General features: G+C 40.1%; 1 protein-coding gene across 2 annotated transcripts in view; it reads right to left on the reverse strand.

The window, feature by feature from the left end:
• Positions 1 to 26,672, reverse strand: part of RYR2 (ryanodine receptor 2) — a 775,249-nt gene that overhangs the window by 26,578 nt on the left and 721,999 nt on the right. Inside the window, exons 90-100 of one of the 2 annotated variants that reach the window (XM_047762364.1) lie at positions 23,954 to 24,035; positions 19,654 to 20,951; positions 18,801 to 18,868; positions 15,692 to 15,839; positions 15,147 to 15,233; positions 14,389 to 14,607; positions 12,539 to 12,669; positions 11,214 to 11,256; positions 7,652 to 7,785; positions 1,783 to 1,843; positions 929 to 1,075 (exon numbers count right to left, since the gene is read on the reverse strand). In XM_047762364.1, the coding sequence (XP_047618320.1) occupies positions 929 to 1,075; positions 1,783 to 1,843; positions 7,652 to 7,785; positions 11,214 to 11,256; positions 12,539 to 12,669; positions 14,389 to 14,607; positions 15,147 to 15,233; positions 15,692 to 15,839; positions 18,801 to 18,868; positions 19,654 to 20,951; positions 23,954 to 24,035 (2,418 nt within the window). The remainder of the gene's footprint in view (positions 1 to 928; positions 1,076 to 1,782; positions 1,844 to 7,651; positions 7,786 to 11,213; positions 11,257 to 12,538; positions 12,670 to 14,388; positions 14,608 to 15,146; positions 15,234 to 15,691; positions 15,840 to 18,800; positions 18,869 to 19,653; positions 20,952 to 23,953; positions 24,036 to 26,672) is intronic. The other variant, XM_047762363.1, reaches the window with a different exon arrangement.

Below are 26,672 nucleotides of genomic sequence, written 5' to 3' on the forward strand. Positions count from 1 at the left end.
GCGTGATCCGAGCCGCATCTGCAACCTGCACCACAGCTCACGACAACGCCGGATCGTCAACCCACTGAGCAAGGGCAGGGACTGAACCTGCAACCTCATGGTTCCTAGTTGGATTCGTTAACCACTGCGCCACGACAGGAACTCCTTTTTTTTTTTTTTTTTTTTTCAATCTTTCTTCTAAGTAAGTATGACCTTGTAAAGTACAAAACATTATTATTCTTTTTGCCCAATTTAAAAGTAGAGAAAATAACTCATAAATATCTAGTTTAAAAATACCATATTAAGAATGCAGCATCTCAGAGTTCCCTGGTGGCTCAGCGGGTTGGGGATCCAGCATTGTCACTGCTATGGCTTAGGTCGCTGCTTTGATGTGGGTTCGATCCCTGATCTGGGAGATTCTATATGCCATGGGCACAGCCCAGAAAAAAAAAAAAAAAAGTAACATTTTGTATTTTATTGCTAATATAACCTGTGCATTAGGATGTTACAACACATTTTAGTTCCCAACAGTATCAAAGGGAGCAAATACCCTTTTAGGAACAAAATAATAACTATTTTCCTGAGTGTTTAATTTTCCCGGGCCTGTGCTAAGACATTTACATTTATGTTTTTATTTAATTGTTACTATACCTTCATAAGGTAGATATTTTTATTGTATTTATTTTACAGAATGAGGGAGGTGACATTTAAGAACATTAAATGTTCTTAATGTTCACACACAGGTAACCATTCAAGCCAAGACCTGAATGTAAGTCTCGAGAGACTTTCAAACTATGAATGCTTGTGGTTTTTAGGAGAAAAAGTACAGATCCTCTGTTCTCAAAAATCTTTAAAACTGTACACTGTCACTGGAGGTTTGGTGTGTCTTCTGCTGGAAGATTTGTTGCTTTTTTTGTTTCTGCAGGGGTAAGAAAAGATAAACTTGTACCTGTTTGCCGTTGTGAGTTACTGATGACAAGATGGTTCTTAACGTCTTGAATCCCATAGCAATGTCAAGAAGGTGAGCAGCAAAAAAAAAGTTGTTATAATGTCCAAGAACAGACATGGTCATATACCATGCAAGGTAGAGGAAGGACTAGGAAGACGAAATGAGAGAAAAGCAAGTCAGAAAGTGGAATACATACTATTGTCTAAAGCTACTCTGACCTCCTTCTGTTATAACCAGTCCACTGACCTTTCTTCTTAGACTATAAACTTATATAATTTTAATTAGTTTTATCAGTTTGTGTATGTTAAGCTCTTGAGCGAATGAAGTAGTAAAGTGTGATCCTCTGCCTTGACGGCTGGTGGCTTTCGGTCACGAGTGATTTTTTTTTTTTCATTGTATTTGGATATATACTTGGGTCCTGTGTTTAACTCACAGAATCCATTAAGAAAAAGAACACAGATACTTCAATTTACTTAATTTGGTGGAAACAAATAGATTCCAATTAATGTTAAAAAGCTTTAAAAAAGGCTATTTAGAACTTTCTCTTTAAACATCGATAAAAATTTGAAGAATGCCATGGCTCAACTAAAACCTGAATGAAAACACATGAATTTGTATCTCAGTTTTTCCTGTGTAAATATACTTTCCTTTTAATCTTTTAGCTCTCGAAAGAAATGGAATGAGAGATGAGCTTATGAACCATATATTTCTATGGGTTTTCCTCAGATAGGATCACTATTAAATGCACTGACATTTGAATAACTTTCTTAAATAGTCATCTTTCCACTTGCAGAAGCCCAGTGAACTCGTCGAATCAGAGTGTGTTTTACTTTGTGGTAATGAAACTGGCTTACATTGTCAGTGAAAACAACCCCGAGTTTCCACATCTGATACTTCACATCAATAGAGTTCAGTCTGGAAAGACAAAAAAGAAGACTTTTTAGATATGGATGTGAGACAAAGACTAACAGGCTTGCAGGAGCCTGCTGGCATTCATTTTCCATGGGATGGGGCTGGCAAACATTTTCAGCAGCTGAGTTCTAGCTCAGGGGCCCATGGCAGGGCTGAGAGCTCCCTTGGACAATGTATTCCAGAGTCTGGTGATAACTTTTTGTGCAGTGCAATCTTGGAAAACAAATCATCACTGTCTTTGTTTTCTGTTCTTTAACCACAGTCCTTTCTTTTTCACCTTTTCTCTTTTAACATGAACTACAAGGTAAATTCATTTTATATCTAATAATTATTCCTGGAAACTGTGCTAAATTAACCAACATAGGTATAGCAAAGGTTTCCCTCCTAATGTTTACTGTACATTTGTAACTGCATCCCAACAGAATAATTTATGGTTTAACTAATAAAAAACATGCATAAAGGCCCACATTTATTTTATAGCTGTACTGATTTGGCCAATGAAAGGACTTATTCATTCTGTTTTTGTGCCTTTTTGTCTTTAGAAATGCCCCTTCCTCTTTTCCCTTTCCTTTCCAAGAAAGTATTTATTTTTCTTTTCAGGGCTGCACCCACAGCATATGAAAGTTCCCAGGCTAGGGGTCAAATCAGAGCTACAGCTGCCAGCCTACACCACAACCACAGCAATTCTGGATCCTTAGCCCACTGAGTGAGGCCAGGGGATCGAACCCACATCCTCATGGATGCTACTTGGATTAATTACTGCTGAGCCCACCACAGGAACTCCCCAAGAAGGAATTTAATGCTTCCCCTTGATTCCCAGAGCACTTTGTAGACATACCTCCCTTTGTTATTGTTTCCCACGTTGTACTGTAGCTGTGGGTGTGTATGTTTGCATGTGTATCTGTGCCTCTCTCACTAGTCTGTGAACTCCCCAGCACTAAGCACAATGTATCCCACACTGACTGTCTCTCAATAATGTTGAATGAATGAATCTTAGCATAAACATTCAAGACCGTGACAGATTAAAAAAGATAGGTATTGAAATATACTTTTTTCATTTTTTCTGAACTTGCCACTGATTTATGGAGCTAGAAATTATAATTTTGTTATAGCTTTTCCAACATTCCAGGAAACTGATATGATAATAATACATATATTATTAGTGTTATTTTCAAAAGGGCTTCTCTAGACTTACTGTTGAGTCTTATCATTACTTTTAATTAGGCCAATTTTATTTTATTTTATTTTTTTATTTTTTTTATAATTTTTTTTTATTTTCCCACTGTACAGCAAGGGGGTCAGGTTATCCTTACATGTATACATTACAATTACATTTTTCCCCCAGCCTTTCTTCTGTTGCAACATGAGTATCTAGACAAAGTTCTCAATGCTATTCAGCAGGATCTCCTTGTAAATCTATTCTAAGTTGTGTCTGATAAGCCCAAGCTCCCGATCCCGCCCACTCCCTCTCCCTCCCATCAGGCAGCCACAAGTCTCTTCTCCAAGTCCATGATTTTCTTTTCTGAAGAGATGTTCATCTGTGCTGGATATTAAATTCCAGTTATAAGTGATATCATATGGTATTTGTCTTTGTCTTTCTGGCTCATTTCACTCAGGATGAGATTCTCTAGCTCCATCCATGTTGCTGCAAATGGCATTATGTCATTCTTTCTTATGGCTGAGTAGTATTCCATTGTGTATATATACCACCTCTTCTGAATCCAATCATCTGTCGATGGACATTTAGGTTGTTTCCATGTCCTGGCTATTGTGAATAGTGCTGCAATGAACATGCGGGTGCATGTGTCTCTTTTAAGTAGAGTTTTGTCCGGATAGATGCCCAAGAGTGGGATTGCGGGGTCATATGGAAGTTCTATGTATGGATTTCGAAGGTATCTCCAAACTGTTCTCCATAGTGGCTGTACCAGTTTACATTCCCACCAACAGTGCAGGAGGGTTCCCTTTTCTCCATAGCCCCTCCAGCACTTGCTATTTGTGGATTTATTAATGATGGCCATTCTGACTGGTGTGAGGTGATATCTCATGGTAGTTTTGATTTGCATTTCTCTTATAATCAGTGATGTTGAGCATTTTTTCATGTGTTTGTTGGCCATCTGTATATCTTCTTTGGAGAAATGTCTATTCAGGTCTTTTGCCCATTTTTCCATTGATTGATTGGTTTTTTTGCTGTTGGGTTGTATAAATTGTTTATATATTCTAGAGATTAAGCCCTTGTCAGTTGCATCATTGGAAACTATTTTCTCCCATTCTGTAAGTTGTCTTTTTGTTTTCTTTTGGGTTTCCTTTGCTGTGCAAAAGCTTTTCAGTTTGATGAGGTCCCATGGGTTTATTTTTGCTCTCATTTCTATTGCTTTGGGAGACTGACCTGAGAAAATATTCACAAGGTTGATGTCAGAGAGTGTTTTGCCTATGTTTTCTTCTAGGAGTTTGATGGTGTCCTGTCTTATATTTAAGTCTTTCAGCCATTTTGAGTTTATTTTTGTGCATGGTGTGAGGGTGTGTTCTAGTTTCATTGCTTTGCATGCAGCTGTCCAGGTTTCCCAGCAATGCTTGCTGAATAGACTTTCTTTTTCCCATTTGATGTTCTTGCCTCCCTTGTCAGAGATTAATTGACCATAGGTGTCAGGGTTTATTTCCGGATTCTCTATTCTGTTCCATTGGTCTGTCTGTCTGTTTTGATACCAGTATAATTAGGCCAATTTTAAATTACAAATGCAGTGATAAATAGTTGATAATCTAAGCTGACTTCTTAGATTTTTCCCCTTAGAGTTAAGCTTTAATTTATTTTAGCCTAGGATTTTTTTTAAAGGAAATAAGGCTGTCTTTGAGCTATAATTAGTTTTATTATTAAATAATTTTTTTAATTTTCATGAATATTTACAATGGGTTTCTAGAAAATACTTTTTCTTAAAAAAAGAGATGAAAACAAATAAAACACAGGACAATTTGTATGCGACTATGATTATTTCCCATGAAAGTAATCCAAAACAAAATAAGGGTTTATATCAGGATGTCTAAATTTCCCATGGTAGTTTCTTACTTCATTTAAAAAGTTTTTCTATAATTAATGATGTTGAGCATCTTTTCATGTGTTTTTTGGCAATCCATATAGAAAAACTTTTTTTTTTTTTTGTCTTTTTAGGGCCACACCAACGGCACATGGAGGTTCCCAGGCTAGGGGTTGAATCGGAGCTATAGCTACCAGCCTACAGCCACAGCAACACCAGATTCTTAACCCACTGAGCAAGGCCAGGGATCAAACCTGCATCCTCATGGATCCTGGTCGGGTTCATTAACCACTGAGCCACGACAGGAACTCTAAAAAGACTTTTTAAATAAAGTAAGAAACTACCATGGAAATTCAGACCTCCTGATATTAAACCCTTATTTTGTCTTGGATTACTTTCATGGGAAATAATCAGAGTCTCAACATCACTATTTGAGAAATACAAATCAAACCTACAAGGAGGCACCACCTCACAATGGTCAGAAAGGCCATCATTAATAACAAATGCTGGAGAGGATGGGGACAAAAGGGAATTCTTGGTGGGAATGTGAACTGGTGTAATCACTATGGAAAACAGTATGGAGGTTCCTCAGAAAACAAAGTAGAACTGTCATATGATCCAGCAGTCCTACTCCTGGTTATATATCTGGAAAAAACCATAATTTAGCAGCAGTATTAACAATAGCCAAGTCACAGAAACAACTTAATATCCATTGACAGATGAATGGATAAAGAAGAAGTGGTACATATATACAATGGAATACTACTCAGCCATAAAAAGGAATCAAATAATGCCATTTGCAGCAACATGGATGCAACTAAAGATTTTCATCCTAAGTGAAGTAAATCAAAAAGAGAAAGACAAATACCATATGATATCACTTATACATGGAGTCTAAAATATAACACAAATAAACCTATCTACAAAACAGAAACAGACTCACAGACATAGAGAACAGACTTGTGGTTGTTAAGGAGGAGGGGAGAGGAAGAGGAATGAACTGGTGGTTTGGTTTTGTAGATGCAAACAATTACATTTAGAATGGATAAGCAATGAGATCCTGCTGTAAAGCACAAGGAGCTATATCCAATCTCTTGGGATAGACCATGATGGAAGATAACATGAGAAAAAGAATATATATAACTGGGTCACTTTGTTGTATAGCAGAAATTGGAATATTGTAAATAAAATATACTTTAATAAAGTTTTCCTTCCTTTCCATCCCTATCATGCATTAAGGTAACAAGTCTACTACCAACACCATTAAGCAGAATGTCATTTCTGTAGTGCACAATACTCTTTCCCCATCAACAGTGGCAGTGATGCTGTTTGGGTGAAGTTGACTCTACCTGCGAGAGATGGGTCATAGCTGACCTAGGCTAATCAGGAGATGGCATTCACCCAGCCACAGGATTGGTTCAGGGGTAAACAAGCCAGAGTCTGAGTTGTTTTGCTATATGGTTTTGAGATATAAGCTCCCCTCTTACCTCATGAAGATACAGAAGAAACAACATGCATGCTTTCTGGCTGCTCGAAGCCAATCTATCCTCGGGAGGTGAGCTGACCCCCTATTTTAATGTGCCCATACCAAGCCATATATCCTTAACAGCTAGGCCACCAGGGAACTCCTAAAATATTTATCTAGGACAAACTAACACTGCTCTACAGAACCTTAAATATCTGTTTTCAAAGGAATTACCGCATTACTATTTGACCCTTTAAATATACAGATAAGGGAAGGTAATTAGTACCCTTGTTCTAAAAATCATTAAGTAGCTAAAATAAGAAGTTAGATTCTTAAAGGTATGTTGGCTTTACATTTATTCTAGGGTCACAGTTGATTAAATTTACAATATAGAGATATACGTGTGTGTGTATGTATGTATATTCCCACTATATGTATATATATATGTGTGTGTGTGTGTGTATGTGTGTGTATGTGTGTGTGTGTGTGTGTGTGTGTGTGAAATTCAGTCTCCAGTGAGTGAATTCAATCCAACTGGTTTATATACTTCTAGTTATATCACAGCATACTACTCCATGTGAGCACAATAAAAGTAAACTTTCCAAGGAATAATATGATGGTACAGCACTTCCGCATACCAAGTCTTTGCAATTTAAATAAAACACAACAATTATAATAAAAGGATATGAACTTTGAACATTTCTTCTAAAAGGCCTACGTAATTCCCTTTTCCAAAACAAGAAAACTAACTTATTTTCAAATGGGAAGTATTACAAAAATAGTCAAATATTATGCTTTTGCATCTTTGACTTATGCTGCATTTAGGGATAAAAAGGCAAATCAAATTAAGAGTAATCACTTCTTAATTTTTTTCCTTGCTTTATGTAAGTGGTGGAAAAGTCACCTTCCAAAATTAATCAATTATCCTAAAAGTTCTCTTCACAAGGCAAAAATGTTTTTTTTTCTATCTAATGTTGTATCTACGATGATGGATGTTCACTAAACTTACTATGGTTATCATTTCATGATATATGTTAAGTCAAAGCATTTTGCTATATGCCAATTATAGATCAATAAAGCTGGAAAAATGATACTGTGATAAACATTTAAAAAATCAATGGATTATAAATCCAATGATTCCATAGCTCAAATTACCCAGAGGTTCAAAATCAGACTGTATATATGTTCTGTTTCTCTCCTCTCTCTTTCCCTCCGACAAGGAAGGAAAGAAAGTCAGGATACTAGCATGTTCAGAAGTGTGTTAACTTTCCCTCCTTTCCACCTAGACCTGTGGGAGAGAGCAGAAGTAACACTCACACGGCTGACAGGGAGCTGTCCTTCTTAGGCTTCTTCTTTTCCCGGGCATCGCTGAAGTCCAGGGCAGCTTTATCCATGCCGAGTAACTCACTGATTCTGTCTCGGCCATAGAACTCTCCATATTTATCCATAACCTGGGGCAGGAAAAAAAAAGCATCTTACTGGCCTCCACCACTAAGTAATCTTATCTGTGTATGCACATACAAATATCTGATTATTTTTATATATATTTGTCTTTCCAGTTCACTTGAAAATCTAGCTTATGGCTCACGTTCTGTGATCACACTGCTTAAGGTCTAAGCAAACTTACGGCATTTTAAATAATACCTATCTGAAGAATAAGACTTCTTACTCAGGAGAGGAAGACATGCAAAGAGAAGAGGATGAACTTTCTTCATTCTCATGTAAACGGGTACAGGGATAAGAGGAAATGGAATGAAAGTAACTTCTACTAGATTTATACTATGTGCCAGGAATTATGCTAAGAAGTTTGACTTGCTTGCCCTCATGTTGACTATCATAATATGTAAATTCCCTGTGGATATTTCTTTCTCTGCAGAGAAATTCTGCAGAGAAAGAAATTGTGTCTTAGAGAATGTCACAAGCTCAAGGTTGTGAAGCTTGGCAAGGCATGGGGTGAGAAAGCATCCAAGCAGGGCTGACTGCCAGCAAAGATCTTCTGCCTGGAGCGTGGTGTGCCCCCAAGCTGGCCAGGACATGCTGGTATCCATCCCCCTACCCCCGGTCTCCACTGCAACCATTCGACTCCTCCTCAGAGTCTCCTGACACCAGCCACCCTTCAGTAACACCTGAACTTGGAACCGTGTCACCAGCCTCAGGTCTTCAGTTTAATTCTCATCTAGTGTGGATTCCTAGCCCATCATTAGAATCACTTCTCTGCAAAACCCTTCAGCTTCCCTGCTGTTCTCTCTTTTGTCACATGTGCCTGGCTGTGCCCAGGTGTTGGGTTTTTAGATCAGAGCTTAGACATGGGCTCACAGATCAGTATGTCCATCTCTGACACAGTGACTCTCAGCCTGAAGTTTATATACTAGGGGAGTTCCTCAAGACAATAAAAAAAGGGGGGAGGCAGGAAAAGTAATGAAAGAAATGCAGGGGGGAGACAGAACTGGCAGCAAAAGAGGAAAAGTGGGAGAAGAAAGCAAGGAACAGGTATACAGGAGGAACAAAGGAACTGAGATCTAGGGAAAGAGGAGGCGGAATGTTAAAGATGAGAGTGGGAGTTCCTGTTGTGGCTCGGTGGGTTAAGAACCTGACATAGTCTCTGTGAGGATGCAGGTTCGACTCCTGGCCTCACTCAGTGGGTTAAGGCTCTGGAAGTGCTGTGAGCTGTGGTGTAGGTCACAGATGCGGCCTGGATCTGGTGTTGCTATGGCTGTGGTATAGGCCTCCAGCTGAAGTTCTGATTTAATCCATGGCCTGGGACCTTCCATATGCCACAGACGTGGCCTTATAAAGAACAACGAACAAACAAACAAAAAAGATGAGAGTGGATAAGCGAGAAATACATAAAGAGAAAGAAAGGATTAGCAGAAAGAAAAATAAAATAAGCTTTTTCTGAATGTATACATACAGTCAGGGAAATTAAAAGAAAACACAGAAGAGCAACAGCAGTTAAAAAGCCTATGAGCATGTACTACTTAGGTTAATGAAAACCACTTGTTTTGCATTATTCCCACAGCATTGAAAATGGGCTGGTCTGGTCTGAGTGGGAGCTCTCTATGGGCTGGATTCTCACCCAGAAGAACGAATTGAAACCTTGTGCAGGAATACTGTGAATGATCTTGGCTGCAATTAACAGTTATTATTTATTTGACTCTAGATATGCAGTTTCCTTCAGAGAAACTCTTGCTTTAATGACTTAGAAGCGTCTTCTTTATTCTGTTGAATTATTAATAAAAATAAAATATTCAAGTGAACGATTTTAAATTACTTAAAACATTCTTCTTCTGAAGTTTTGGCTTAATTTGGACACACTCCCATGCAGTAACGCATTGCTACTGCTGCTACTCCATGGACATGAGGAGACAAAAAAAAAACTTTGCACCAAAATGAATATCCACAAACACACTTTTTCCAACTAGAAAGTCTCTCTTTTTTTTTTTTTTTTAATGTGCTTTCTTTTAAATTCTTGGCAGGAGTTCCCATCATGGCTCAGTGGTAACAACCCAACTAGTGTTCATGAGAACTCAGCGTTTGATCCCTGGCTCTGCTCAGTGGGTTAAGGATCCAGTGTTGCTATGAACTGTGGTGTAGGTTGCGGATGCAGCTCGGATCTGGTGTTGCTGTGGCTATGGTGAAGGCTGGCAACTGCAGCTCTGATTAGACCCCTAGCCTGGGAACTTTGGTATGCCTTTTTAGGGTGTGGCCTTAAAAAGACCAAAAAAAAAAGAAAAAAATTCTTGGCAAACTATATTTCCCCTCAGATTGCTGACAAAAATTTGTAGCAACCAGTCACCAACTACCCTCTGAGTAGCACTAAACTAGTGGAATCAAAGGGGAAAAGACCATTTCATTTGGCAAGTATCTGTGGCCTTTCATTCCAGACTGTATACAATGGCACTGGAACTCATTATGGAATCCACGGTGAAGTGAGTCAGTCTGACAACTGGAGCATTCAAAGAATAAGCAGGAGGTACAAAATAACGATTATCATATTTACATGTACAAGTGATCTACTTTATATATTGTGTGATAGGAAGAACAGAGATAATCCTTAACTCTCAAAATTAGACCTTACGTAAGCGCCACAGTCCACAGCTGAATTCTTATTTGTGTTCTCTTCCACCTTCTGATGCAGTCTGCATCAGAAGAATAAAACTTCACAAAAATGGGAGTTCCCGTCGTGGCTCAGCAGAAACAAATCTGACTAGCATCCATGAGGATGCAGGTTCAATCCCTGGCCTCACGCAGTGGCTTAAGGATCCGGTGTTGCCCTGAACTGTGGTGTAGGTCACAGATATGCCCCATATCTCACGTTGCTATGGCTGTGGCATAAACTGGCAGCTACAGCTCGGGTTTGACCTCAGTCTGGGAACTTCCATATGCCACAGGTCTGTCCCTAAAGAAACAAACAAAAACAAAAACAAAAATAAAATTGCCTTTGAAATTTGTATCAAGGAAATGAGATTCAGTCCTTTGCTACTACGCAACAACTTCACTTCTGTGCTGGGGAGGAGAATCCCAGCCCTGATGACTGAGGGGTCTTATCAGAAAAGTGCCTTCAGTCAATTTCACTTGCCCAAATACTTTTCTCCAAGAAAATTCTCACCAATTCTTGTTAATGTACAGACTGAGCACTGTTTTTTTACCCGAGGCAGAGGACAGGGTGGGTGAAGCAATGCTTATTTAGTTTTTAGCTGCTAAGTGAGGATTTCTCATGATACTTTGGAAATTCATATCCAATTCTATTGTCATATTGAAATGACATTGGCAGACAGGTAAAGCACACCTCAATATCTCATCCTACATATGAACCAGAGCAAACCCAAATCTGAATTGCACCTTAAAAAAAAAAGAAATTTATGCTAAGTAGCATTACCTTTCTTTTAACAAACTTGTCCCAGTAGTTGTTGGGAAATGACCTAAAAGATATAAAAGCATGGAAGTGAAATAATATCATTTTTAAAAATGATAAATAACATACTGTTTGGAATAAATGAAATACTTAATATATCAACACATATTCTTCTATTCACAGAAATTATAATGAATTTGTTCCCCATCTTAGCCCATAATTTTCTTTCATGAATATATTAAATATTGCTTTAAATGTCAATATACACCTGTAAAATCACACAAAAGACCGGGCCAATATTTTAATGGAGGAGAATATGAGCATATTTATTGATAAGCAGTCTTATATTTTTGTTTACCTACAATGTGTCAGCATATACATTTCTTTGTCAATTGTCTTTAAAACTTAGAGTATCTAAAAATCTGTCATTGTTTTTCCTAGGAAGTTAAAGAAATGTTATTTGCACAAGTTATCCTCAAGGAAACTGAGCACAGTACCATCACATGACTGGCATCTTAAGGGATAGACTCGATTTGATTCAGTATTAACATCTGGAGTTGGTAAACAAAACATTGACCATTTAGAATAAACACTTATAACATGTAAATAAATCACCCCATTTGAAAACCCAGAACTTACTAGAAATCATAGCTTTTTAAGAATAAGCAGAACCGATCACAATAAAAAAAAGCTATTTCACTCTTGAGTGGTACAAACCACTGAAAAAGGCTGTATTACTTACACCTCTAAAGGTGGAATATTAGTCTTTCATGATAGATTTCTCTCTGAAGCAGCACCTAACAGTTTGGCTCTTGATCTCACAAGGCTAAAATAATCAGTATACAGAAAAAGTATGTTTTTTTCTGTCTTAGCTTTTACATGTCATAATGCTTAGCTAGTTACATGCTAGGGGGCTGGATGATGCCAACGGAGATTTTCCAACTTAGATTAAAAGTGTGAAATTCAATATTTTTGCCTTTAATGCTACAACTCATTCCTTAATGAATAATTTTGGCTTCCTCCATGCTTTTGTGTGAGATAACCCTGCACTGCAGGTTATGTACCTCGAGTGATGCACTTCGCTGAACACTAAGGAATGGATGACAGGTTGCATAGATGCTGAGGAAATGGGCTCCAAGCCATGATGATGGAGGAACTTAGAACACAGAGGGCAAAGACTGATGGCCTCCTTTAAGAGGCTGATGGAGCTTCATCTTTTGATTTTCTTGGCTGAATATGTATTATTCACCTCTGCTAAACTTGTGACAAATCTGCAGGAACTCCAGGGAAAGTATTTTATGTCTTAAAATTACTGAGCACAGAAATGTCTCATATAATTCTTTACTCACTGTGTGTTGATTACGAGTCTATCCCACTGGCCTTTAATATCATCTTCTGAAGGCTGTTCTGTAATATAAAGCCCATCAAATTCCAATTTTCGAGCTACTTCCTTTTCTCGCTTAAAGATTACCAGTGGGACCTACATTTGAAAAATAAACATATTACAATTAGTTTAGATTTACCGGCATCTCTTGTGGTCACTATCTTCAAAAACAGCTTTTGGAAAGGAGTATTTCCCTTGTTACCTCCAGGAAGGTAAAAACTGAGTTAAAATGAATCAGCTATATTTAGGCCAAAAGAGGCATCTAGAGGTTTTGGAAAAACAGAAGATGGAAAGGATATTATATGTACACATATATATATATATGCATAAATATTTTATAAAATATATATATGCATATGTTTTTAAACACATAGAGGTTCACAGATGATTGCACTAATGAAATCAACTTTTAAGATTAAAGAGAAAAAGATTATACAAAATTGTTTTCTTTTGTATATTATATATACATATACATGGATGAAACAAAACTTAGCAATGTTACCAATGTTCCAAATGCATGATTCTACAAAATGCAGAGTTTTAGTTAAGTAATCTCTTTAATAACTCTATGCTCAGTGTGTCCATATGTTGTTTTGAAATACATTTTAATTTCGACATCAGCAAAAAAATTTGTTTGCCAAAATGTCTTCAGAATTCACTGATTCCCTTTTCATATGGACAGTCATTATAAGGCACAGATGTAAAAAAAGATGCGTACACTCTAGAAGCATCCAAAAATATCACCCCCCCATCCCTCTCCCCTTCATACAACAAAGGAAGGAAAGGAAGGTAGAAGAGTTTGTGAAAAAAACTTTGCATTTTAGTCTTTTACCCTGGACCATGGTTTTTCTTTCTCTTTTTTTCTTTATGTGGCTGCACCTATGGCATATGGAAGTTCCCAGGCTAGGGGTCAAATAGGAGCTGCAGCTGCAACCTCTGCCATAGCAGTGGTAAAGCCAGAAGCTTAACCTACTGGGCCATGGATAGAACCCACATCCTCACAGAGACAATGCTAGATCCTTAACCAACAGAGCCACAAGGGGAACTCCTAGGACTCTGGTTTTTCAAATGTCTTCTAGAAGCTTTACAATCAGAAGCAGGGGACAGCAAAATAAAGGCAGTATTATGCTGGGAAAAGATAAAGAGATTTGCAAAGGTAATCGGCAGCCCTGAATACTCAGAGAATCTATCTTCTTTTTTGGCTGGCTGTGGCCAGGGCACGTAGAAGTTCCCAGGCCAGGGATTGAACCCTCGTCACAGCAGTGACAACACTGGATCCTTAACCCATGTGGGCCACTCAGAGAGTCCATCTTGAGTTCTATGCACCAAATGATACTGTTCCCTTGATAGGGCTCTAGGGAGGGATCTGCATCACTCTCTGAGTGACTGGGATACACTGTGAATCATCTTTGTCAAGAATGGCAATAGATCGGTACCTAATAACAGAACAATCAAAAGGACTCATATGTTCCATAGGATGTATTTCTAGAATTCTTATTACACTGGAGCACTGCTAGGCGACATAGTGTTTAGGTTAGTGGGGCCAAATTATAGGTTAAATTGGCCATAAGTGAATAATTACCAATATGTGAAAGAAAACTATAGGAAGACAACCACAGGCAGGGACTGGTCCATAAGGAGCTCTAAAAGCCAGGCTCCAAGAGCCCAGCCCTGGACCACCCTGAAGGGGCATCTCAACTTCACCTGTGCCGTGCTCTGTTGGGTCTGCACCATCACCCCGCTTTTTCCTCTTCTCCATGCTGCTTCCTCCCCTCACCCTGAACGTGTTGGTTCCTTGGTGTCTCATTGTCTCACCTTCAGGCAGTAGTACCCAATGATGCAGAAGAAGGAGATGACCGTGTGCAGAATGGCCAAGATGCGCAGTGTGGGCTCCATGTAGCCACTGCTCTCCTCTAGCACATAGTGGACGGCAATGATTCTAGGCGAGCTGCTGTCCAGGCTGCCAAAGTTGGCATTTTCACTTGAACTGCGTGTGGGGAGCTCCTTTCCTTCAACCACAGAAGAAGTGGAGACCTGATTCAAACCATTTAAAGTACAGTCAGTTCACTCCCTCTAAGACCTCCGTGTACACAAGAAACAATGGAAACCCAGCCTTATGAGCAAGTAGCTGGATGTGAAACCCCTGCACAAGCGGAAGCCCAAAGCAAAGGCTAAGCCAACCAGTTCTGAGGATTGAACACATGCAGGAAAAACCATCAGATGGCTAAGCTGCCTTCTCAGTCATCAAAAGAATTTAATGTAACACAGGTATGCCACACCCAAATCAGTAACAAGTGAGGTATTCCGCCAAATGCAGCTTCGAACACCGTGGGCAAGCCCTCTCCCAAATCAAGCATTCTTCAGTGGGGTCATTTCTTAGTGCAAAGTGGTAAATCTATCCCTGCCGTACTATATGGTCAGTGACATGCCTGAGATTCAGCTTTTCTCTTTTCATCGGAATACATTTCAGAATAGGTTGAGATGTGCTCACTGGGGGATCTGTGCCATCTTTACATTCAGTTTGGTCTATCTGTAGTTTCAGATGGGTTATTAAAAGACTAGGATGTACGTACCTTATAAAAAAGCAAGATGAAGTTGATTGCAAATGCGACAAATAAGGCTAACATTCTCATGTTGTAAAAGTTGCGAGCAAAATAGTTCTGAAGGTGGAAAAAAAATTATCAAAAGGTCACTGGATCGAGAGACTCAAAATTGGCAGACAATTTAAACAAAGCATTCATGCATTTACCCAAAACTATTTCTTGGGGGCCTACTATGTATCTAGTCCCACTCTTGGTGCTATAGATGTGATAGTGAATAAGAACATGTAAACCACGATGGAGGAAACAGATAATCAAGAAGCACACTCACAGATGAAAAGCGTCATTTCAGGGAATGTTAAACGCTATGAAGAAAAACCCATCAGGTAAGGGACTTAGGAAATGGGTGTGTTACACATGTGAATGTGTGCAGAGGTGATGGGCAAATACAAGATACTTGCAAGGCTGACTTTGTTCGCTGGGTGCCACCCAAGGGAAGGTCAATGAATAGTTACTGCACCTGGATGACTATGGTCTCACAATCTATCAGTAACAATATTCATTCTAAAACATCTTACTAGCAGTTTCTGTTGGTAGGCTATGATTTTCTTCCAGAATGCTGACTCAGGAACTTCTGGCTCTCCATATCGATGTGTGTGGAGCTGCCGCAATTTTTGTTTACCCTTGTCTTCTTTGGCTTTTTCCTCTTTTTCTCCGTCTTCTCCCCTATGAATGCAAGTGAATGAAATATAAGCCACCCAGAAACTAAACTGAACAGGTTTTGTGCCAAAATAGGCAAATGAACAAATATTTAAATCATCGTATTTTTAATAACTATTCTCTCTTCCTATGGATTACAATATTCTGAATTTTCGAATTGGGGCAGGATTTCTTGCTTATCATAGATTCCTATAGATGGATACTTCTGTGAAGTTCAAATTGATAGGGTGTTTTAGGCTTCAAGTATCTTTGGTTCTATACACAGCATATTCCTTTCCAGTTGTAACAATAAAATATTTAACTGAAAAGAGAACAACAATGGAGACCTTTTTTAGGCTGTGAGTTTTCAACATACCTTATTTTTTCCCCAATATATTTTATTTTTTAAATTATTATTTTAATGTTCAATATTTTTGTTTTCTTTTTAGGGCTGCAGGTGTGGCATATGGGAGTTCCCAGGCTAGGGGTCAAATTGGAGATGCAGCTGCCAGCCTATGCCACAGCTACAGCAATGTGAGATCCGAGCCAAGTCTTCCACCTACACCACAGATCACAGCAACATGGGATCCTCAACCTACTGAACAAGGCGAGGTATCAAACCCACATTCTCATGGATACTCGTCGGGTTTGTTACCACTGAGCCACAACAGGAACTCCTCCTAACTTTATTTTTTAACGTTAAAGAGCTGCCATTGAAATGACTGTCATGCCCTGTTACATATGTTCACATTTCACTATAATAGTCATTTATGCAGACATTTTTACAACTGATCCAACAGTGCAAGATCTATGACAATGAATAGTGCTGACTATAAAGAAAAGACAATGGTGGCCCTTGTTTGAGGTCTAATTCAAATGAGCCAACTGTGAAAAGATCCTTTTGTGATAATTAAGGAAGCTTAACTATTTAGCAAGTATTAGAGGGTCTTAAAGAAATACTGTAAGTTTTGTTCGGTTCAAATAATGGCACGATAACTACAGTTTTTAAAAAAGCCCTTAGCAATTAGAAATACATATGTGTATTTATGGGTGAAATAAAATAAAGGTATTTATGGGTGAAATGACGTCGTGTCCAGTGTTTTCTTTAAAACAACTTGTAACCTCTACTGTCTGCTGCCTCTGCTACTTAATTTGCTAACTTGTTCATGAGCATTTTATCTTTCTAATAAACTCTTTAAGGCTGTTTGAAAGTAGTGACCACATCTGAGATTTCTTCTAATTCTTCTATCTCAAATAATTTAGAAATAAAAATGATTTTCCCTAAAAAAGTATTAAGTTACTCAAAAGTATTAAGTTACTCAAGCATGCATATGAAAAAGTTGTTTTTTCCATGAGAAAGAACATTGAAAATAAGAACTATTTCTGTTACATCATTTATTTTAATGTTATTTGGATTTTATAGCTACAACTAAATTAACACAATTTTAAATAAACATTTGTCTATTCTAAAAAAAAAAAAAAAAAGAGAATAGACAATGAAAATAAGCCAAGGGAAATAATGGAATGGAGGAGAAAAATAAAATGCTATGTGAGAATACTACAGGTTTACTTAAAAATTTGATTTCCCTTAATTGTTAAAAATGTGTATATATAAGAATTCCCATTGTGGCTCAGTGGCTCATGGACTATTATCCATGATGATGCAGGTTCAGTCCCTCCCTGGCCTTGCACAGTGGGTTAAGTATACAACGTTGCCATGAGCTGTGGTGTAGGTCACTGATGTGGCTCAGATCCTGTGTTGGCTGTAGCGTAAGCTGGCAGCTGCAACTCTGATTCGACCCCTTGTCTGGGAACTTCCATATGCCACATGTGTGGCCCTAATGTGCACCAAAAAAAAAAAAAAAGTACATATATGGAGTTACTGCTGTAGTGTAGTGGGTTAAGGACACAGCTGCTGCGACTTGGGTGGTTGCAGATGTGCATGTTTGATCCCTAGCCTGGCACAGGATGTTAAGGATCCAGCGTTGCTGCAGCTGTGGTGTAGCTGCAGTTTGGATTCTATCCCTGGCCCAGGAACTTCCATATGCCACAGGTGTGGCCAAAGAAAAGTGTATATATAAAACTATGTTGGATTTCCTGTTGTGGCTCTGCAGTAATGAACCTGACTAGTATCCATAAGAATGCAGGTTCAATCCCTGGTCTTGCTCAGTGGGTTAAGTATCCTTGCCATGAGCTGTGGCGTAGGTCACAGCTTAGGTCTGGATCTGGTATTGCTGTGGATGTGCTATAGGCCAGCAGTTATAGCTCTGATTCAACTCCTAGCCTGGGAACTTCTATATGCTGTGGGTATGGCCCTAAAATAAATAAATAAATAAATAAATAAATAAATAAATAAATAAATAAATAAATAAATAAACTATGTAAATTTGGGGAAAGACATAGGTTTCAATCACTAACAGAAAGGCAGTATTAAGAGGAAATCATTTTCTTTGATTCATAGTCAGCTCTTTATTTCTCATTGCTGCATTTATAACTGTAGCACCAGGACTGTTGGTGAAAATGAAGATCCCCAGGCCCCACACCAGATCTACGGATTCAGAATCTGTGGTGGGGCCCAAGAATGTGTGGCTTTAACAGACTCTCCAGGCAGGTGCCCCTAGACTGCTCTCTAAGGAATACCACTCCTCAAGGATTCTACTCTATGGGTGTTCAGAACGTTTGTCCCCTCCCCTCTCTACAAGGACAGAGAGATGCTTGATTTTAAACAAAGAACTTCAGCTTGCAGAGAGCATCACAGGGAGTCAATGGAGTCCTTCCCCCTGAGAGACAAACACCCAAGCAGAATCCCCAAGGAGAGACAGGAGCGGCTCCCCCAGCAGGTGTCTACGCTCATCCCTGCCCATGGCTAAGGTCCTCTATTGAGAAGACAGATGTCATCCTGCGCATGCCACTCCACCGCATCCCCTGAATGCGACAGGTGAGAGAGACTTACAGAAACAAAGGAAAGGGTACAGAAACTACACATACTCGGCTTTCTCAGGTTCAGATTTGTTTTCTTCTTTTTCCTCCTTTTCTTCTTCCTTTGCCTTCTGTTCCTTGGAGGAGTCAATGGGGAAAAGAGAAGGGGGATTACATATCACCTTTGAATGAGTGTAGGGAGCCCTGTGACCGCATATCAAATCTCTCTAAGAGATACCTTCCTACCCTATGGAGATAAAAGTGTGCCCTTCATTCTACTGGCCCCCACACTTGCCCTTCACACTGACCCACTGGCCAGCACAGTAGGTACCAACTTTCTGAGCTCCTTCCCACTTTTCTTATTTCACAAAGGCTTTCTTTCCCTCATTCACCTACTCAAATCTTACTCACCCTCCAACATCAAATGAAGCCCACTTCTTAAATCTCCTCTAACTAAAAACGACACTGAGGTTTCCGTTCTCCCAACACAGGTAAACCTCTCATGTCTGCTGCCTCTGCTACTTAATACTTTCCTAGCTTTTTCATAGGTGTTTTATCTTTCTGATAAACTCTTTAAGGCAACTTGAAAGCAGTGGTCACATCTTAGATTTCTTTTAATCCCTATGACACCCAGTAGAATCAGACACACAGCAAATCTTCCTAAAATATTTATGGATGAGTGACTGTCCCATTGCCTCTTGTCATGGGGGTCAGTACTTGAGCTTACACCATAAGAGTTTAACTCAGGAATTTATAAAGAATCTTCATAAGACTAGCTCTGCCTACCAAAAGGCCAATCCTCCTTCTTGGTGGGATAGGTCACACCCAATGCCACTCTGGCACTAGCAAGGCAGCTGAGGTCCAGTTCCTTTACTGTGCCCGCCTGATGTCCAGAGAGCGGCCATGACTGCAGATAAGTTACCTGGAACTTTTCCTGCACCTCGGGGATGGGGGCGGGGCTGCTCATGAGGTCGCTCAGGCCAGCATTGGGATTGTGTGGGATCAGTTTGTACTGCCCTCCTTCCCGCTTCAGGTCCAGGCCGAAGATGTCGGAGAGAAGGTCACTCTCCTCCGTCAGCTCCTTCAAGTCCGTTAGGTCTTCAGAGGGCAGGGTCCCTTCTAGGGCTTTCCTCTCCCCCTCATCCCCGTCTCCCCTCACCTCATCCTGTGTGGGGTCTGGCATGTTGGCCAAGAGCTCTGCCACCTTGATCTTCTTCGCACCTTCCACCAGGCTCCCACCCAGCAGGAGGCCACCAATGATACGCGAGAAGCCTCTGGAGACGCTGGCAGCGAAGTGCAAGAGGGTCATAAACACACTCCAATAGGACGTGAAGAAAGCTGTGACCATGTCCCTCACCGTCATCTTCTTCACCTTCTTCATCTGCTTCTTCAGGCTCTTGAGGCTCAGCATCCGCATGAGGGTCAAGACGTTATATCTGAGGGCCAGCAGGGCCGACCTGACCGTCACGAGGGAAAAGAAACCCATCCTGGGGCCCTGCTCCTCCGGCTTCTCCTTCTCACTCTCCTCTTTATTCGCTGACCTCTCGTTCAAGTCCGACTCTGAGATCTGCGCCGCCAGCTGCATCTCGAATATGGTGTCCTCGCAGAAGTTCACAAAGAGCTCCATCTTCTCTTTTTCTCCCCCTTCATTGACCACGTCGAAGATAAACTGCCTTTTGGACTCCTTGACCTGGGGCTTCTCCCACTGGGTTCGGCTGGACTCACTGATTTCAAAGTAGACCCTCTCAATGCGTTTGGCGCTGCCCATGATTTCGATGCGGCCCAGGAAGGGCTGGAAGTAGTTGAGCACGCTTTCCGCCAGCTCCAGGAAGGTCTGCAGCCGGGTGTCGTTGGGCATGTGCTCTGAGAGGTTTGTCAGGAGCACCGCCACGTTGAAGCCGATGTCCTTGGCGGGCTCGTGGAACCGCTTGACAAACTCCTCGTAGTCAAGGGTTTCGTTTTCGTCCGTCTCTGCGCAGGACAGAAGGAACTCGGTCTCCGACTGCGTGTAGTGCTTGTGGCTTTCCATGGCTTTGTGAAAGTCCCTCTTGGAAATGACTCCTTTGCCATCTGGGTCATACTCCTTAAAGGTGTCAGAGGATGTCAAGTCCTTGAGTTTTAAGAACATGTCAAAAAACTTGAGAATCATCTCCACGTTGTTGGAAGATTCCACGAGCATATCAACCATCTGTTTGCCGATGGTGCCATTCACAACATTGCCTGGGGGTAAAGAATTGCACTGGTTCAAAATGAACATTCCCAGTAAACCAGTGGCTATAGAGAAAATAACCATATAAATCTTATTTAGCAATGGAATCAAAGATAGTGCCTTGTTTATCTTCCAACGCATGAAGGGAAAGATGGATAGTGATTTGTAAACTCTAGTTTAAAAGAGTGATTCTGTGAACACATGTAAAAGCAAATTTACAAAGTAATTAGCTTAACACATGTAGAACAATGTTAAGAAAAGCTAACATTTTTTTCCTCTAATTGATCTAAGAAGCAACATGTTTTAGGATTTAAAAAAAAAATGGGGCAAACATTTATATCTTAAAGCCAGAAACTAAAATCCAGTCTCATATTAATAATAAAAATGAGTGTGTGCACAGCCTGATAGGGTTGAAAAACTGGTACACTCATAGACATTACCTGATTTCATGTTCATGTGTCTATGAGGCAGGCACTTTTTATTAAATTCTGGTGTTACTATTGAGGAAACTGGGGTTTGGCAAGGCTAAATTATGAACCTGCTGTGACATGATTATTAAAGGTTAGGATAAGGTAGAATTCCCGTTGTAGCTCAGCCGTTAACCAACCTGACTAGTATCCATGAGTTTTTTGGTTTGATCCCTGGTCTTGCTCAGTGGGTTAAGGATCCAGCATTGCTGTGAGCTGTGGTGTAGGTCGCAGACGTGGCTTGGATCTCATGTTACTGTAGCTATGGTGTAGGCCGGAGGCAACAGCTCCAATTGGACCCCTAGCCTGGGAACCTCCATATGCCACTGGTGTGGCCATTAAAAAGTCAAGCAATCAATTAATTAAATTAAATAAAGGTTAGGGTAAGGGCTTCAAGTAGATCCACTGAAAGCAAATTACCTCCTCTTTCTGGTTTAGAATGAAAAGGTTCTCCCTACATTTCCTTATGGTCCAGAAAGTTTATAGTTATAAAATGGCAGATCAGTGATAAGCTTGAGAAAATGAGATATTATCCTAAATTATAGAGTCACTGAATGGCTATTTTATTTTATTTTACTTTTTTAGGGCCACACCTATGGCATATGGAAGTTCCCAGGCTAAGGGTTGAAGTGGAGCTGTAGCTGCTGGTCTATGCCACAGCCAGCAACACAGGATCTGAGCCACATCTGCAACCTACCTCAGATCGTGGCAATGCCAGATCCTTAACCTACTGAATCAGGGATTGAACCTGAATTTTCATGGATACTAGTTGGGTTTGTTTCGGCTGAACCACAATGGGAATTCACATTTGTTTTTTTGGCCATGCCCGCATCATGGGAAAGGTCCTGGGCCAGGGTTTGAACCCATGCTGCAGCACTGACGATGCCAGATCTTTAACCCACTGAGCCACCAGGGAAGTCCAGTCATCGAATACTTTTACTTCTTGAACAGAAAGTGATATGTAAGAAAGACAAGGAGTTCCCATTGTGGCGCAGCGGAAATGAATCTGACTAGGAACCATGAGGTTGTGGGTTCAATCCCTGACCTCGCTCAGTGGGTTAAGGATCTGGTGTTGCTGTGGCTGTGGTGTAGGCTGGCGACTATAGCTCCAGTTCAACCCCTAGCCTAGGAACCCCCATAGCTGTAGATGTAGCCCTAAAAACCAAAAAAAAAAAAAAAAAACCAACAACAACAAAAAAAGGCATCAGAAAAAAGATGCATGGTGAGTAGACTTAGTGTGTTTGTGAGGCCATCGACCTACAATATGGTCTCCAGAGCCATGCTTATGGGTTTGAATCCAGGCTACATCATCTGAGCTGAGCAACCTGAGCAGACTTCTCAGCCTCTCTGCACTCAGTTTCCTCATTTGCAAAATAATGATAATGATGCCATCAAATTCATGAACCTTGTATTAGGATGAAAAAGTTCTTAAACCAGCAGCTGGCACATTCAACGAGGTCAATTTTAAGTTGTCATTCCTGTGGTTGCTGCTGCTGCTGCTGCTGCTGCTGCTGTAATTATTATGGTTGTGTTGTTACTGTAATGTAGACTAAAGTTTGAATTGGGGTCATGGTAAAAGGATCTTGTGCTCAGGGGGTATAAAGTGGCTGCCACGGGTTTTAAACAAATCCTACATCTTTCAAGTCCCAGCACGAGGCATGACAACTGCCTTCATTAGTGAAGGTGCAGTTACACAATGCAAGACAGACTAAGAAACAGAGAGAGAGAAAGTAGGAGGGACTTAAGGAAAAAAGATAGGGAACAGAATAGCAAACTCCTTTGTTGTTGTTGCTTTGGTAGTACACACATGGTTTCACTGAATTCTCAAATCAGTCTATCATCAGTTCCATTTCACAGAGGAGTAGAATGAAAAATGGAGACATGACTTGTCCTAGGGTCAAGCTGCTTGAAAGTGGGAGAGCGGACATTGGTGGGGGATCTCAGAACCCAAGCTCTTAAGCACTGTTTACTGCCTGAGACAAAGGAAAAGAAGTTGGAAAGAGAAAAGCAAGAGAATGAAAACCTGAGAATGGCTTGTGGTACTTCCACAGGCTGCCACCAGCATCTGCCTTGGTGGGTGGGGGTAGGGTAGGGCTGGAGGGCTCTCCCCAGCCTCCTCCTCCTACAGAATTTGAAGAAACCACAGGAGTGACAGTGTATTCAGCTCAAAGCAGCAATTTACACAATTGGGGCGTATCCAAACGTCTGTAATCCCCACTGATTACAAACAAACAGAATGACAAACAAATAAAACCTTCTTTATATAATGTCTTGTGAAGAGCGTACTCTGGGGTATTGCTGTGAAATGAAAGATGCCACCAGGAATAAAGTACCAGTGGTTTCATTCCGCAGCTGTGATAGTCAGAATTTCTCTTTTTTAAAAAACTAACCTGAGAAAAGAATGATCAAGGAATAAATCCAAGACCCCTGTCCCAACTCAGTGTTGATATTTTATTCTTGGCAGTGTGCTGACCCTCAAAGCAAGCACATAGTGAATCCTTACAATAAAAGAATGAAGGGAATTTGAAAATATAAATCAAAACTACCTTCTAACATGGACAGCAACATGACCACCATGTCCTTCTGAAGATCCATTAATTCTTTCAGTAGCTCAATTTGACTGGAATCCTGAAAATATGAACACATTGCATTTGAGATTATATGAGACAACTATGCATCAAGAACATCAATACTTGTACACACACAAAGTGTGGAGACACTGGAGACACTTCATAGCAATGTGGAGCTAAAGGGAGGCAAAATATATGGTAGTTTTTTAAAAATATACATTTTGGGATTAAAGAATTCCAATTTACTGTTGATTCCAATTCACAGATCAAATCATCTGTACAGACAATGAGCAAGGCTAACATGAGCATGGAGGAATTAAGGCAGCGCTGGTACGTCCTGGGCCAGGCAGGCAAGACTCAGGGCTTCTGCCCACTGGGCATCTTTCTTTTACCTGAAAAGACCGGACTTGGCTTTTCTTCTAACTTCCTATACAAAGACGTGATGTATTTTGTAAAGATTAACTTATTCTGGAAATAGGCCTAACAGTGATATGAGATAAACTCGCCCTATAAAAATCTAATCAACAATGTAGACAGTATTACCTGTATAAAGAGTGCATAATATATCTTTTTTACCAATTTGATTAAGCTCTCGAATTTTTCTGTGTTTAACATTTTCTGGCTTTTTGGTTTCATTCTTGATTTTCTACCCAGAAAAAAGCTTCTTTCACACAGATATGACATGTCCAAATATGCTATGCTTAGATTCAGTGCCTGGAAATAGGGCATGTTCTTTAAGCTACATTACAACCTCATGAATTCTTGTATTCATTGGAGTTTTGCTACACAGGAAGCTAAGTTTCCACACTGCTGGAAGGATATGACTTCTTCTTCCTCAACAGTTGTTAACTTGAAAAGATCTTTAAACTGTCAATAACTGCTTAGCAGCACCAGATGCCAATAAAATGATGGAAGAGCATCTGAATAAGAAGAACTCTCTTGGGAGTATATAAATTCAGCTCATGTTGATTTCCTTTACTTACTACAATGTCATTAGCAATTAAATGAAAGCTTCATGATACTTCCTTATTTGGTTGAAGTTACCAATAATTAGATATTGACAAAGATTCTCTCCTTGACCAATTGGGCCAGGCTCCTCCGCCAGGCTTCAATCCTAGTCTATAAAGACTCCTTACAGCGCAAGGCTGCATCCCTAGGATGACCCCAGCCCCCACGAGGGTCCCTGCCTGAGAAAACCCAAGGCTGCTGGAAAAATGCAGTGTTTGTTCCAGCCCACACCTGAGGTCAGTAGAATCCCTCTCCCAGGTTCCCTGAGAGGGTAGAATCTGAACCTCAGTACTTACCAGCTCATAGACCTCACAGGCCTCATCCATTCACACTGACCAACCCATTGTCAGTTTTCTCTTCTCTGACTCCACTGAGCCCTGCTCACCCCTTCCCTGTTCCTCCTTTTTAAAACACCCAGTCCCCTCGGTACAAGTCCACGTTGAGTTCAGCTCAGACTAGATGCTTTTCCCTACAGTAACAGCTATCACTGATTAAATCTCTCCTTGCCACTTTCACCAGTGTCTGGCTTTCTCTTTGATCATACATTCCATCTGCTTGTAGGTCAGGGGGCAAGTAGGACTTTCCTCACTTTGCTGAAGAAAAGGAGACTTGAGGAAGAGAGGGGGCTGGCCCACACTCAGGGCACACGTGAACAAAATCACAGGGGCTGGACAGGTGGTCTTGACTTTAAATCTAGCATTCTCTCATGTCAGCCCTTGGGACATATTATCAGAATGCACTGTATCAGAGGGATATATTTACTCAAAATTTCTATTAAGAATTTTTCTATTTGTGTATCACTGAGCTCCAAATGCAATACTCTGAGCTTCAAATGAAATATATTAGTGAGAAAACAGCATGGTGTTTTCAAGATACACTCATTTCACACGAAAAAATGGTGAAAAATATATTTCTTCTTTATTTGCCCATCTGTAGAGTTCTTTTTTTTCCTCTTTGACTTTCATGAAGTTAAATTTTCTATTAATTGGTGAAATGTCATCTATTGAGAACAGCTGCTTGTTTATGACCCTAGAAGGAATTTCTCTCCCCTAAACAGAGAATTTGTTTGCTAAAATCCCCTTTTAAATCCTTTTGCAAGTATCTGTAGGGAGGAGGAAAGCTCCAGTGAGTAATCATCAAGAAATGGGGTCTAGGAAGGATTGTAAAATGTATGATGCTTGGAGACAACACTGTTTTATTTCTCTATTACAGTCAATTCCTTAATATCTTTTGTCCTCAAAAAAAATTTTTTTTTGTCTTTTTCTCATTTTAGGGCTACACCAGCACCACATGGAGGTTCCCAGGCTAGGGGTCTAATCGGAGTTATAGCTGCCAGCCTACGCCACAGCCACAGCAACGCCAGATCCAAGCCACATCTGCAACCTCCACCATAGCTCACAGCAATGCCAGATCCTTAACCCCCTGAGTGAGGCTAGGGATCAAACCCACAACCTCATGGTTCCTAGTGGGATGCGTTTCCGCTTCGCTACGACAGGAATTCCTTGTTCTCAAATTTGAATAATGGGTCCTATATTTTCTCAACTTGCATAAAGTTATTTTATTTGAAAGAAATATCTATTTAAAATATAGAGCTAAAGATGTATAAAGAAGTCATCTAAGAAAGGTAGTATTCAAACAGAGAGTGTTATATTTCCAATGATCACAGTCCCCAGTTTGTCGCTTAGAA

This window comes from Phacochoerus africanus, chromosome 15, assembly GCF_016906955.1.
Source record: "Phacochoerus africanus isolate WHEZ1 chromosome 15, ROS_Pafr_v1, whole genome shotgun sequence".
NCBI lineage: Eukaryota > Metazoa > Chordata > Mammalia > Artiodactyla > Suidae > Phacochoerus > Phacochoerus africanus.